Source organism: Myxine glutinosa, chromosome 13, assembly GCF_964187855.1.
Source record: "Myxine glutinosa chromosome 13, kmMyxGlut1.1, whole genome shotgun sequence".
Taxonomy (NCBI): Eukaryota; Metazoa; Chordata; class Myxini; order Myxiniformes; family Myxinidae; genus Myxine; species Myxine glutinosa.
In genome coordinates, this window is record NC_136273.1 from 32,988,364 (window position 1) to 33,001,743 (window position 13,380).

General features: G+C 42.4%; 2 protein-coding genes across 6 annotated transcripts in view; one reads left to right on the forward strand and one right to left on the reverse strand.

Annotated features, from left to right (window-relative positions):
• The window catches only part of LOC144888650 (uncharacterized), a 648,249-nt gene that overhangs the window by 345,923 nt on the left and 288,946 nt on the right, over positions 1 to 13,380 (forward strand). The gene's annotated exons all lie outside the window — the stretch shown is intronic.
• The window catches only part of LOC137438808 (discoidin domain-containing receptor 2), a 129,404-nt gene that overhangs the window by 16,849 nt on the left and 99,175 nt on the right, over positions 1 to 13,380 (reverse strand). For all 5 annotated transcript variants that reach the window (XM_078767287.1, XM_078767288.1, XM_078767289.1 and 2 more), the window contains 6 exons: positions 11,380 to 11,563; positions 8,724 to 8,932; positions 8,460 to 8,569; positions 8,113 to 8,307; positions 7,664 to 7,898; positions 3,090 to 3,239 (listed from right to left, as the gene is read on the reverse strand). In XM_078767287.1, the coding sequence (XP_078623413.1) occupies positions 3,090 to 3,239; positions 7,664 to 7,898; positions 8,113 to 8,307; positions 8,460 to 8,569; positions 8,724 to 8,932; positions 11,380 to 11,563 (1,083 nt within the window). The remainder of the gene's footprint in view (positions 1 to 3,089; positions 3,240 to 7,663; positions 7,899 to 8,112; positions 8,308 to 8,459; positions 8,570 to 8,723; positions 8,933 to 11,379; positions 11,564 to 13,380) is intronic.

The following is a 13,380-nucleotide window of genomic DNA, read 5'->3' on the forward strand; positions in this document are numbered from 1 at the left end:
GGGTGATTTGGGTCCTCGGGGACTTTTGGTTCATCTGGGTCTTTTGGGTCATCGGGGGTCTTCTGGGTCAAGTGTTAAAGGGTCTTCCAAGGTCTAAGGGGTCTCAGCAGTCTAAAGGGTTAAAAGGCACATTTGAATAGTACGTAATTAATTAATAGACGTGAAAAAGTATGACACACACACACACACACACATACACACACACACACACACACACACACACACACACACACACACACACACACACACACACACACACACACACACACACACACACACACACACCTCCATTTATAGTAGATTCAATTCCCGTGGTTTCCTTGTTCAGGCTGTTTATATGACGCCATCCATGATGCGCCGATGTAACGAATCTGGCGCCGAGAAACCGTGACTTGAGATGGTTATTGATCACGTGGTTTGCTTTTGCCTTGATCCGCGACATGAGGGTTCGTGATCACGTGTGTATGGCGCTGGTACCTCGCTACTAGTACCCGACTGCAAAGCCGCAATGAGCCGGCGAAGCCAAAGCCTCTTGCCACTATTTTACCCATCACTATGGCATCAGTAGGTTAGGTCGTTGGTAGTAGGTAGGTGTAGTAGGTACCGTACCTGGTAAGACTTGGTAAAAGAGAAGAGCAGACAGTCCTCCCCAATACGGACGTACAATAAATGTCACAAGAAGCTTAAGGAAGTAACTATACGATGTGCTAGCTTAGGGCCTATTTTAAGAAATTTTAACTCGGCTTAATATACGTTTTCACAGTATGTGTGTAGTCTTCTAACTTCAGTCGCTGTCAGGACTGGTTCTCTCCGGGCACTGTGGCTTCCTCCACCAGAAGACGTTAGCTTGCAGTAAGATCAGTGCCGACAGATCAGACGATAGCGCCGTTTCAACGGCAATGTGTGACTGTCGTTAATCAAACCGTGTCGATGGTGCTGATTGGCTGACCTAAGCTGATCGCTGATTGGTCAGCTCACAAAATTTCGCACTAAAATGACACCATTTGCATTCTGGATGAGATTAAAATTGATAAAATTTACTTCTTGATTAATTCGGTGAATTCGGTCTCAACTTCAGATATTTCCGGCCGTGAAAAACTATCCCCTATGGCCGCGAGATTTCTAAAAAATAATTATTTGTCAATTTTAGAATATTTGATGCCGTTTTCAACCTCCGAAACGCGTAATAAGCTTTTTTGAAATATTTTTTCAAATGCTCGAATCTCATTGGTTCCGGTGTTTGGTGACGATTTTCGTTGAAGATAACGAGGTTGGTCTTAAAGTATTTTAATTACAAATTAGAGGTGCATAAGATTGTGCATCAAACAAAGACGGGTGAAACAAACTCCTATTGAACTTTTTCGCAAATTTGTTATGCATACTTCCGCATCCGGAAGATGGCGGCCTCCACTGAGTGATTTGGTTTTTGAAATATTTTTCCAAATGCTCGAATCTCATTGGTTCTGGTGTTTGGTGACGATTTTCGTTGAAGATAACGAGGTTGGTCTTAAAGTATTTTAATTACAAATTAGAGGTGCATAAGATTGTGCATCAAACAAAGACGGGTGAAACAAACTCCTATTGAACTTTTTCGCAAATTTGTTATGCATACTTCCGCATCCGCAACATGGCGGCCTCCATTGAGCGATGTGGTGCGTCAAAGCTTCGAAATTCTCAAGCCAAGGGATCCAGCATAATCTGGTTTTTCAACATAATACGTACGCGTTCATTGACAACACTGGCTTCGACGGCTATTATTTTATTTTCATAAATGTAACAATGAAAAACAAGGCATTTCCCGAGACATGATATTTTTGCTGATATTATTTGATGCCACATAACATTATCACGCATATCGCCGACACTGAGGCGAATGTGTCTAGCGGCTCCGCCCCCATCAAGCTGATTGACAGTCATAGCCACGCCTACCTCAGCCCCATTCTTTTACATAGGAATGTCGTTTTCCGTCCATTTCGAGGAATCCTTTAAAGCTACGAGAATTATACCAAAGGATGTTGCAGGAAGTAAAAGTCTGTGGAATGGTAGCAGAATCATTGCCCTTGATAGAGGCTGCTCAGAAATATGCCGTCTGAAGAAGATTATTATTCTTATTCTTATTATTATTCTTATTATTATGAACAAGATGAAATCCTACGTTTGAGCGATGTCGTTTTTTCGCTTTATTTTGCCTTTTCCATGGTCTGGAGAACTGAAAAGTGATCCCCACCTCGACAATCAGCTGAACAGACCAGGTAGGCTCTCATGTGTAGCCGAAGCGACTTTTTAAAGAAGATAATCCAACTTTACTTTTGTATGTAGCAGATGGGAGCGACATTTTTTTCCCGCGCCATCCCTACATAGAGAGTACTAGTGTACTCTCTGATGTGTGTGTGTGTGTCTATATATATATATATATATATATATATATATATATATATATATATATATATATATATATATATGTATTTGTGTGCGTGTGTGTATAAATGAAAATGGATTCTTTAGCTTAATTAGTTGATTAGTTATACTGTCATTGGCAGGTTTAGACCATATATATTGTAAACTTCAATCTAGGCCTGCCAGGATAGTGTTTAAGAGAACCTTTGTCTCTACACTCCATCCCTTCGTATTTGTCACTGTTAAATGTCCTTATTTCTCATTTTAAAAATCTGAGTGATACCGTTGTCCTCTTTCTCCTCCCGCGTCTCGCCACCATTAATGGCTCTCGAGCCGAAGGGAACACGTTTCTTTTAAATCACTCCAATCAACGGTGTGCTCAAGCCAGGCGACCAATGAGCCCGTCTGAGGTTGTCAAGTGAGTGACGGTTTTGAACCATGTTTTTGGGAAGAAACAGCTGGGGACCTCCACAGGGTGAGCAGAGTGAGCGGGGTTCACCCAGCCTCTCCACAGAAGTCGTTACGAGGACTCGTTAGCAGAGCATCTTCTTCTTCTGTGTGGTGATATGGTGATAATACTTTCTTCCAAACCTGCCAAATTAGGATTTTTTCGAGAAACGAGGTGGTCCAAACCCAGTTAATGCTAAAAACCGACTGACGGACGAGAACTACTCTTTCTCACAGTCACTGACCTGCTGGTTGTTGTTTCGGAAGAACTCGGCCGTGTTCTCGATGACCTGCTCGTCTGAGAGTTTTGCATAGGGCTGTTCTCTGCAAACGGTCATGACCTCCCAGAGGGTCACACCAAACGCCCACACGTCACTCGCCGTGCTGAACTTTCCCTGCACAGCAACACACCAGCTTCAGAAACCTTTGCTTGAACCTCTCCTAAAATCGACAACAAAAACTAATGATCATTTCCAAAGTGTCTTTTGATTGAAGGGCAGATTTACCAACGATGCAGCGCAATGAGTACCCATCACAGATTAGGACAACAGCAAAGGATTTGACCAAGGTACCTTAACAAACAATAGCCATCTACAGTCACGTGAAAAAGTAAGTACACCCCATGTAAAGTTTTGACTTTTTCAACATATTTCAACATACAGCTATTTGATCTTCATTTCAACAATATTGATAGATAATGGTGATATTATATAACAAATATCATGAAACATTTACATTTTGTAGTCCATTGTATAATTTAAATAAACATAAATGCAAATTTCGCATGTGGAAAAAGTAAGTACACCCTTGGCTCTAATAGGTGGTATTGCCCCCTTTGGCAGAAACAACCTCAAGTAGGCGTTTCTTATAACTGTCCACCAGTCTCTGACATTGACTGGGAGAAATTTTTGCCCACTCCTCCATGCAAAATTCTTTCAGCTGTGCGATGTTTGAGGGGTTTCTTGCATGCACAGCTCGTTTCAAATCGCCCCACAACATCTCGATGGGATTTAGATCCGGGCTTTGACTTGGCCATTCCAGAACCTTCCATTTCTTTCTTTTCAGCCATTCCTTGGTGGATTTACTGGTATGTTTAGGGTCATTGTCATGTTGCAAGGTCCACCTTCAATTGAGCTTCAACTTTCCGACAGATGGCCTCACATTATCCTCAAGCACCCTCTGGTACAATGAAGAATTCATAGTGGATTCTACGATGGTGAGCTGCCCAGGCCCTGATGCAGCAAAGCTGCCCCAAACCATAATATTTCCACCACCATGCTTTACAGTTGGTATCAGGTTCTTGTGGTCAAATGCTGTCTTTGGTTTTCGCCAAACATGTCTTCTGACACTGTGGCCAAATAGCTTTACCTTTGACTCATCTGTCCAGAGCACATTGTTCCAGAAGTGCTGGTCTTTGCCTAGGTGTTCATTGGCAAACTTTAGTCTTGCCCTGATGTTCTTTCTGGACAGCAAAGGTTTCCTCCTGGATCACCTCCCATGTAGATCAAATTTGTGCAGCCTCTTTCTAATGGTAGACTCGTGTACTTTGACATCAATAGTTGCAAGAGGTACCTGTAGGTCCCGTGATAACATTCTGGGGTTCTCACAGACTTCTTTCAGCATCTTGCGGTCTGCTCTCGGGCTGAACTTGCTGGGGCGGCCTGGCCTGAACAAGTTGGCAGTTGTTTGGAATCTTCTCCACTGTCTTGTAGATGATCTTCCGGACAGTCGAATGATTGATTTCAAATTGTTTGGAGATCTTTTTAAATCCCTTCCCAGACTCGTAGGCATCTATAACCTTCTTTCTGAAGGCCTCAGAGAGCTCTTTTGATCTAGGCATGGTGACGCCACACATTTCAACAACAAAGAGCAAACCAAACTAAATGTCTGAGGTTTAAATAAGACAGGTTCCTCCAAGATCCTCTCTAACGATGTTCTAATCATTTGCACCTGAGCTGGTGCACCTGATTCTAATTTTAGGTATTTGAAGTAGTGATAAATGTAGGGGTGTACTTACTTTTTCCACTTGCGAAATTTGCATTTATCTTTATTTAAATTATACAATACAACACACAACAACATACATGTTAAAGGCCATTTTCCCTGCTAGAGCAGGAGTTAGCCTTTTATACATTATACAATGGACTACAAAATGTAAATGTTTCATGATGTTTGTTGTTTTATATCACCTTTATCTATCAATATTGTTGAAATGAAGATCAAATAGCTGTATGTTGAAATATGTTGAAAAAGTCAAAACTTTACATGGGGTGTACTTACTTTTTCACGTGACTGTATTTTTAAAAGTCACTTTAGGATCTTAAACATCTACAAATGCTGAAGGATAGCAAGTATAGTGGCTGTTGTGAAAATATAAGGTATGTTAAAGTTGAAATGGTCCACAGGTTTACTATAATCTGATAAAATAACAATAAACGGTCCCAAATCGTAAAGAAAGAGCCACAGTTACAGGATGTGTGGCCCAAGTCTTCGATGAACTTGCCGGTAAGGCCTAACTGTTCAACTGGATGTGATTCTGGGAGGAAATGATAATTTCTTCAAGGTTTCGGTGATAGCTTGCCCACTCTTCACGAAAGATATTTAAGGTCCACCAACTAATGCTAGCGGATAGGACACCTAGTTTAAAGTCCATCTGAGGGAGACACTTTGTAATGCGACAGCCCTGCCTGGAAAGCATCAATGTGACAGTTTACAGTTGGGTCAGGGATCAAAACAGAGTAGACAGCTAAAAGGTAAGTGCACTAGACCCTTTGACCTCTGCATCAACCGGATATATAATTGTTGACATCTGTGGTTGATAAAAACTCAAAGAACCATTCAACGAATATCTCAAAAAATTACAAACAATACTACTTCTGTTTACATCTGGTGATCATGGTGATTGTGAAACTATCCTGAACCTGTTTAACATAATGATAACTAGAGCAAGGTCGATGGTGCGCAATCACAAATCCCACACTTCCCACCTAAAGGAAAGTTGAAAGATGGCAAAAGGTTCCACCAGGAATGATATGATATCCTGCTATAATTTGTTTGACCCCGAGGTAAGTCCCCACTCAGTGGGGCATGAATCGGGGGTCAGATCCCAAAAATTGTTACGTATTTCATGCCTCCCCTAATGTTGATTGCATATACAGTACAAAGATTCATCAAAAAATGTTTACAAATGTGCCCGTAATTGCAATTTTCTGGGACCTTTACTTAACCTTTTGACCCCGCCCAGGGGGCGTGTCCAACATTATACTGCTCTTGCAACTTCGTGCCAACTGGTGATCATAACTCTCAAGTTTGGTGAATTTCTGTCCAACCGTTTCGGAGGAGATAGAGTAATGGACAGACGTAGCCGATTACAATATCCCTCTGTTTTTTTTCAAAAGGTGTTAGGATAACTAAAATGACACTCGGGAGAGCGCATACCTCCACCAGGCTGAACACTTTATGCTTTGTATCCACTGATAGGCCAGATCTGCATCCGCATCTGAACCAAAATCTCATCGACTTGTTTTTGTCACCAAACCAACTCATCCACCTAGTTTTGTCATAACCTGTCCATAATGTTTTGAAATATTGTTCTATATATAGCTTTTGGCTCTATCTTTCTAAACTTATAGTTTAAACGCTAGATAGTATAAATATAACCACTATATTGTGAAGAATTTCTTTGAAAATTCAAGTATCCTGATCCAGGCCAGATCTTCACCAAAATGTAATCAATTCGTCCATGTCACACACCCAACAAACATTCCCACCACGTATCGAATCTGTGCATACCTTTTGAGATATCCTGCTCACAAACAGACAGACAGACAAACAATGATTGATGTCATGCAGAGCATGATACTTGTGAAATCCCAATAAACACCATCCTTGTTGAGTACCCAGCCTCCAGGTGGGTGAGGATTGTGCATTACCTGATGTAAAAAGTGTAGTCTGTAACTTCTATTTCAGGAAGACTCTACATATATATGTTTGTGTAGTGTGCGTCTAAAGAGATCTAATGGGTCTACAGACCCAAGGTGTCTAAGGGTTGTAAAGGGTCTAAGTGGGCCAAATGATCTATATGGGTCTTCAGGGGTCTGAAGATCTAAAAATTATTTTCCAATAGTACTTAGAGTCTAAACTAAAGGGTATAAAGGTCTAAGGGTTAAGGGGTCTAAATGGTCTAAAGGGGGTATAAAGGGTCTTAAAAAGGTGTAAAATGGTCTAAAGGGGTCTAATAGGTCGAAGGGTCGAATAGTGTAAGGGCTCTAAAGGTCTACCTGTCTACAAGGAATGTTCCAATGGTCCATAATTAATATACATAATTAATAGACTGATGTAGTGAAGCTCCAATAATAAGTAATTCATAGACATTCTCACAGTCCAAGTCACGTTCAAATAGTACGTAATTAGTAGACATACTCACATGGGCCAAGGCTTCACCTCAAGGGTTCACCATCAACCCGTGTTTTTCGGTTTTATATACAGTATATAATACATAGATATCAAGTGAATCGGATGAGAATTGATGATTTATTTGACCTTGACCTTTTTGACCTATTGACCTCAAAACCAATCACTACCAATACCATGTGGTTACCTTTTGTGAGGATAGGCATAAAAATGCGACCTGTAGGTGATTGACATACAGACAAAAAGACAGACAGAGTAACAGACCAGGCCAACCAATAAACTTGAGAATCTTCGATTTTGCAAGTAAGACACAGACAAACAAAGGTGAAAACATAACCTTTGCCCACCTTCGGTGGCAGAGATAATAATAAAAAGTCACAATGTAATGAGTGGGACATCGGCCTACCAGCAGGATACTCTCCCAGGCCATCCAGCGAATGGGAAGAACGGCTCGGCCCTGAATGCGGTAATAATCACTACTGTAGAGGTTCCGACTCATCCCAAAGTCACCGATCTTGATGGTGAGGTCGTGGCCCACTAAGCAGTTTCTTGTCGCCAGGTCTCGATGGACGTAGTTCAAGGAGGCCAGGTATTTCATGCCGGAAGCGACCTGTGTAACGATGCGCATCAGCGCAAGAAGGCTGCAAAAACAGGAAGTGATAAAGATGGATTACATTTCCAGGATCTAAGTTCGAGGCAAGTTCGACAATGATTTTATCCGAGTTCTTGTTCTGTAACGATTTGGGTAATGCGGTAGATTGAGAGAAAGAAAATAAACAAAGGTAGCGAAGCAAGATCGTGGAACCTGAAGAGTTAGTAACTAACAAAGCAGGTACAGGCTCCAAGCAAGCACACCTGATGTTCTGGGCGTCATGTGACGAGGAATCCTGCTCAAGCTTATGACGTTGAAGAAACTGATGCAGGTCACCATGCGGCATGTACTCAGTCACCATTACCAGGGGGTCATCTCGAAGACACACGGCCAGGAGGCGTACAATATTAGGGTCACACAGACGGGAGATGGTCTTTATCTCTTTCACAAAGTCACTCCTAAGAGAGAGAAAAAGAGTGGTATTAGTGGATGAGGCCATTTTGCAATTGTGGGTCAAAGCTCGACCAGTTTGAATAACGGATGGATACGCATCAGGGTTATATCTCAATGTAAATCAAGCGTGTTCAGCTCAAAGGCCTCAGCCACCCACCGGGCACTCACAGATGCATCTTCCCTGAGGATCTTGACAGCAACCAGAACATCCTCAACACTCTCATCTCCGGTGAACCCTGGCAAACCTTTTGCAGCGCATAAGAGGACCTGTCCGGTGGAAAAGTACCAGCAACATATCGATTAGCTGGCCCTTCCAATGAACTGACTCCGAAAGATCCCTGGTAAAAATCATGATATTTTTTCGGTTCTCAAGTCCTCCAATTGGTTGTCACCTACCTAATCTATGCGATTCACACCTTACCTCTCCAAATTGACCCTCTCCAAGCTTTTCCTTGAGCTGTAGTTGCTCCCGAGGCACCTCCAGGGATTGGGGGTCCCAGAATGGACCATCGCCGCTGGCTGCTGGGACCGCATAGGTGTTTAACCCTGTGACACCTTGTAAATCCAAGATGTCGGCCACGGCATAATGCCTTGCACCATCGACACCCATCTCCAACTCAGCGTATTCTCCTGTAGGTGAGAACCCATTAATCTCTGTTTGCGATCATCTTTATTATAATTAGCATCTCTTTTAAAATATCCATCTTTTTAACAATTATCTCAATGATGATCATGTATAGAAATCGCACGATGGATAAAGACGCCAAATTTCGTTGTACAGTACTTTTACATGGATTACAAAGGGACAATAGACAAGTGAATACAGACCGAGGGATTCGATCCTGGGATCCCAGCATCATCAGATTAGTCCTCAAATGGGATGTTTGTATAGCAAGTGGTTGTATAGCCTCTTATGGTTAAACTGCCAAAATCAAGACTCTCTGCTCACCTTCACTCCTTCATTCCTCTTTTCTCCCACCTCTGTAACAAACTCCCCCACTCTCTTCAATCCCACTCCTCCCTAGGCTACAGGCCTTTAAAACAGCTGTTCACCACCATCTCTTATCTTCCCCCTTCCAAAGCCTTGATCTTTTCTACCCCCGTTAATTCACCCCAGATCCACTTTTTTGAAATACCGACTTCTTTCCTGGAAGTCCTAGCAGTGTCCTTGTGTTTTTTTTTTTTTACCTCTCCCATCCCCACCCCCTTCCGATGCCTCCTCCCTCCAAGCCCTCTCCCTCCCACAGATCTACCGATGTCCCTGCTCTCCCGATCTTGTCTCCCGCTCCCTTTATCATATGTTTTATGTGTCAGTTTGTCTTTTTGTGATCAATGTTAGCTCTTACACGAGCCTCGATATTGTATACAAAGTGCAACTTGCATTGGGTCTCATTCAGTCAGAAGGTAGCACCATCCAAACCTGCAATTTGTAGTCTTCCAGAAGCAAGATCTATTCGTGGGTGCATGAGTTCTAAAGTAGGACGACAAGCGTCACCGATTCACTGTGGCCGCGCCATGCCTATCACTTACGCACGTCGAAGACCGAATTAGCAGTGACGAAAATACCACCCAGATGGACATCAGTCACGGTTCCACATCATGTTGCGCACGACGCGCTAGGTGTGCACAGGTGGCGGATCCATGACAGCTGACTAATCGCACGAAGAACCGACGATTGGCATGCGCAATCATCGATTTGCAATATCGAGGCCGAATGGTTTGGCTTCCTGAATGGTATCATGGCCACTACCATACATTGGACTCACTGAAGAACAAAGAGCAGCATACCAACTGCCCTTCTTCAAATAAAAATTTCAGCCTCTCCATTGGTAGGATGAAAGGTCATCCTGCGGATGTTGTGGTCACCTGTTTGGACCTCTATTGGAGAATTATATCTGACGAGGTTCAAGAGAAGGGTTTCAAGGGTACCAAATTATTGTTTCAAGCCAAACATTATGGCTTTAGTAGTATGGTGGCAAAAATGCTTGGGCAGGCAAGGGGACTACTATGGCTTCCTCAACGGCCCAAAGTATTCCCCACTTCCTGTGGGTTTGGCCAGGGAAAGTTTTAGCCCAATTTTTTTTCCATTAATTAGCTGGCCATGCCTGATGTTCAAGTTAAGCTGATTCTGGTAGGAATTTCTAATTTGTTCAGGGTAAAAAAAAATGAATGAATGATCGTTTTAAGGCCATTTTCCCTGCTAGAGCAGGGGTTAGCCTTGCGGGCCCCATGACAATCATGGTTCCCTGTTTGAGGCAACGTTTTTATGGCCGGATGCCCTTCCTGACGCCAACCCTTGGTCACGCTCTTACGATGCGCAGGGATACGGTGTACCTATTCTAAACCGGGGTACACACCGGGATCATTCATCCCAGCAAGCTGGTACTCAATGTTGTGGGTGCTGTCAGGGTGCTGACAATAAATTGCCTACTCTCCATGAAAGACAGGATGCAATATTTAGCATCTGCCAACTAATGCTAGCAGATGGGACATTCAGCTTAACGTCCAGCGAAGAGAGAGCACACTTTGTGATGCCAGTAAACTACCAATGTAACAGTTTATAGTGGGGCAGAGATTTCAAACCCAGACGAGACAACTCAGAGGTAAGTCCGCACTACGTCCACACCATCCTGTTGGACATTGGAAAGCAAGGAGACAATGAAGACAAATGATCTATCAATCACAGCCATCAGATTAGTATGAAACTTCATTTGCTTGGATGTCCTGTTTCATTTGACTTCCCCTCATCCATATTGAAAACATTTTAATTACCTTGGCCACCGAAGGTGGGCCGACGTTATGTTTTCACTCCTGTCTGTCCCTTTGTGAACAGGATATCTCAAAATATTGTGGACAGATTCGGACAAAATTTGGTGTAGAGGTTGGGTATGGAACATCGATGAAATGATTAAATTTTGGTTCAGGTCCAAATCCAGATCCGACCTATCAATGGGATACAACACCTAAACTGTTCATCCTGACGGAGGTATGCGCTCTATCGAGTGCTGTTCTAGTTACATCTCTGATAGTTAAGAGAAAAAGACAGACAAACACACATTTAACATAATGAGAATTACCCCCGTCACTTGCACTACTTTCCGCTCGCCAGTGAGGGAGATTCAAAGGTTGTTGGTATCCCGGTGGGAGAGGTGGTGCAGGAGGAACACGCTTGTACAGAGATCGATGGCGGGGCAAAGTTATTGCCTCACTGGGAAGTGAGAGCCGCACAGCCATATTCTCCTCCAGGATACGGTGAGGGGCCTTTTGAAGACAACAGAAGGTCAAATAATTGAGAAGGTTAAACAAAGAAAGAAACAACATTGATAGGAATAATTATATCAAACTAGAACAATGCGACTGTGTCGCCAATATGCCTCGGCATAGTCCCACAATGGGTAGATGCCATCCCTCTGCATATGCATCCCATACGGGTAGTGGATCACGTTTGTGAAGTTTCGTATTGATCGGATAAGGTTCGTTTTTCTATCCAAGATGGCTGCCAAACCACGTGACCTATGACATCATCATTTTCAAACTATATGCAACAGTGCTATTAGATGATATTTGTAAAATTTCGCATCAATAGGGTGAGCGGTTTCCGAGTTATAATTATTTAATATTTTCCTTCGATCCAAAATGGCTGCCAAACCATGTGACCTATGATGTCATTAATTTAATATTTCAATACAAATGGGGCATAGATCATGTGCATGCAATTTCAGATTTTTCGGATAAGGAATTTGATTAAAACATTTTGGCTGGTATACCACTTCACCTATGATGTCATCATTATCATGATTTTGTTCCCCATTGGGAGTACTTGAAAATGTGCCAAGTTTAAAAATTTTCCATTCAGCAGTTTCCGAGAAATAATTTTTTAATTATTTGCTTTGAATCTAAGATGGCTGCCATACGACGTGACCTATGACATCACAATTATCAAAACCATTCTGCATGGGTGTCACTCCTACCCTGAAAGTTTCGTCTCAATCGGACATATGGTTGCTGAGAAAAACGAGGTTTAGCCCGGATGGATGGACGGACGGACGGACGGACGGACGGACGGACGGACGGACAACCCAAAAACATAATGCCTCTGGCGACGGAGGCATAAAAACGTTTGGGGTGAGGGTTGGAAAAATTGCAAGAAGATAATAGAGTAGGGAGGTTTAGGAGATATTGAAACAAAAGGGCAGTGGAGCAAAGTCAAGAACATTTGAGGGGAATTTCAAAAACTACATAAGTGAAATACTGTACTCACAACAGTCCAAGACATGGTCAAGTTCTATATTTTTAAATATATACATATATGAAGTAAAGATTTGTGGTTGGGAGTATAAAAATGATCCATAACGCGTTCTCCAACCTGTTAAAATCAAACAAATAAAATTTTGTTTCCCTCGACGTTTCAATCATCAACAACACGTTGTTGACCTTCCTCAGGAGAAAAAAAAACTCCTTGATTTCCCTCCCATGTAAATTATAATGAGGGGGTGGGCTATGCTGGATGACCAATCACAAAGCAGCGCATTCAGAATCTCATGAACAGCAGCCAGTCCGATCGAAGGGGTTAACCAACCGATGGTAAGCCATGATGGTAATGTTAATGGCATTATTGTGGTGATTCTTCACAGATTGGAAGATTCACAGAGGGAAGAGGCTGGACATATTGCCATGTGATCTTTGCTGATTGGAGTAAAAATCACCACGATAGTCAACCCTGCCGGCACAAGAGTCCACCAATCTGGGTTTCTTTCACCACATGCTCTACCCTCTTTCTTGCCCAGTTTGTTTGCATGACTGTTGTGTGTAGACCCATGGGTGGGGCAATTTTTTCACACTTAACTATTCTCATTGTCTCTGTGATCAGGATTCCACTCCCTCTGCTGCGTGTAATAAATTATTTGTTATGAGACAATCTGTTCCTCGTGGTACTTTGGCAATCAAGATAATCTAATTTTGTATTTTAAAATTAATTTTCTGAAATTTCTACAATTTGTTTTTCACTTGGATGTTGTGGGTTACAATGTGTAAATAAATGTGGAAAAAGTCTGGTTTAATGCAATTTAATTCCAGGC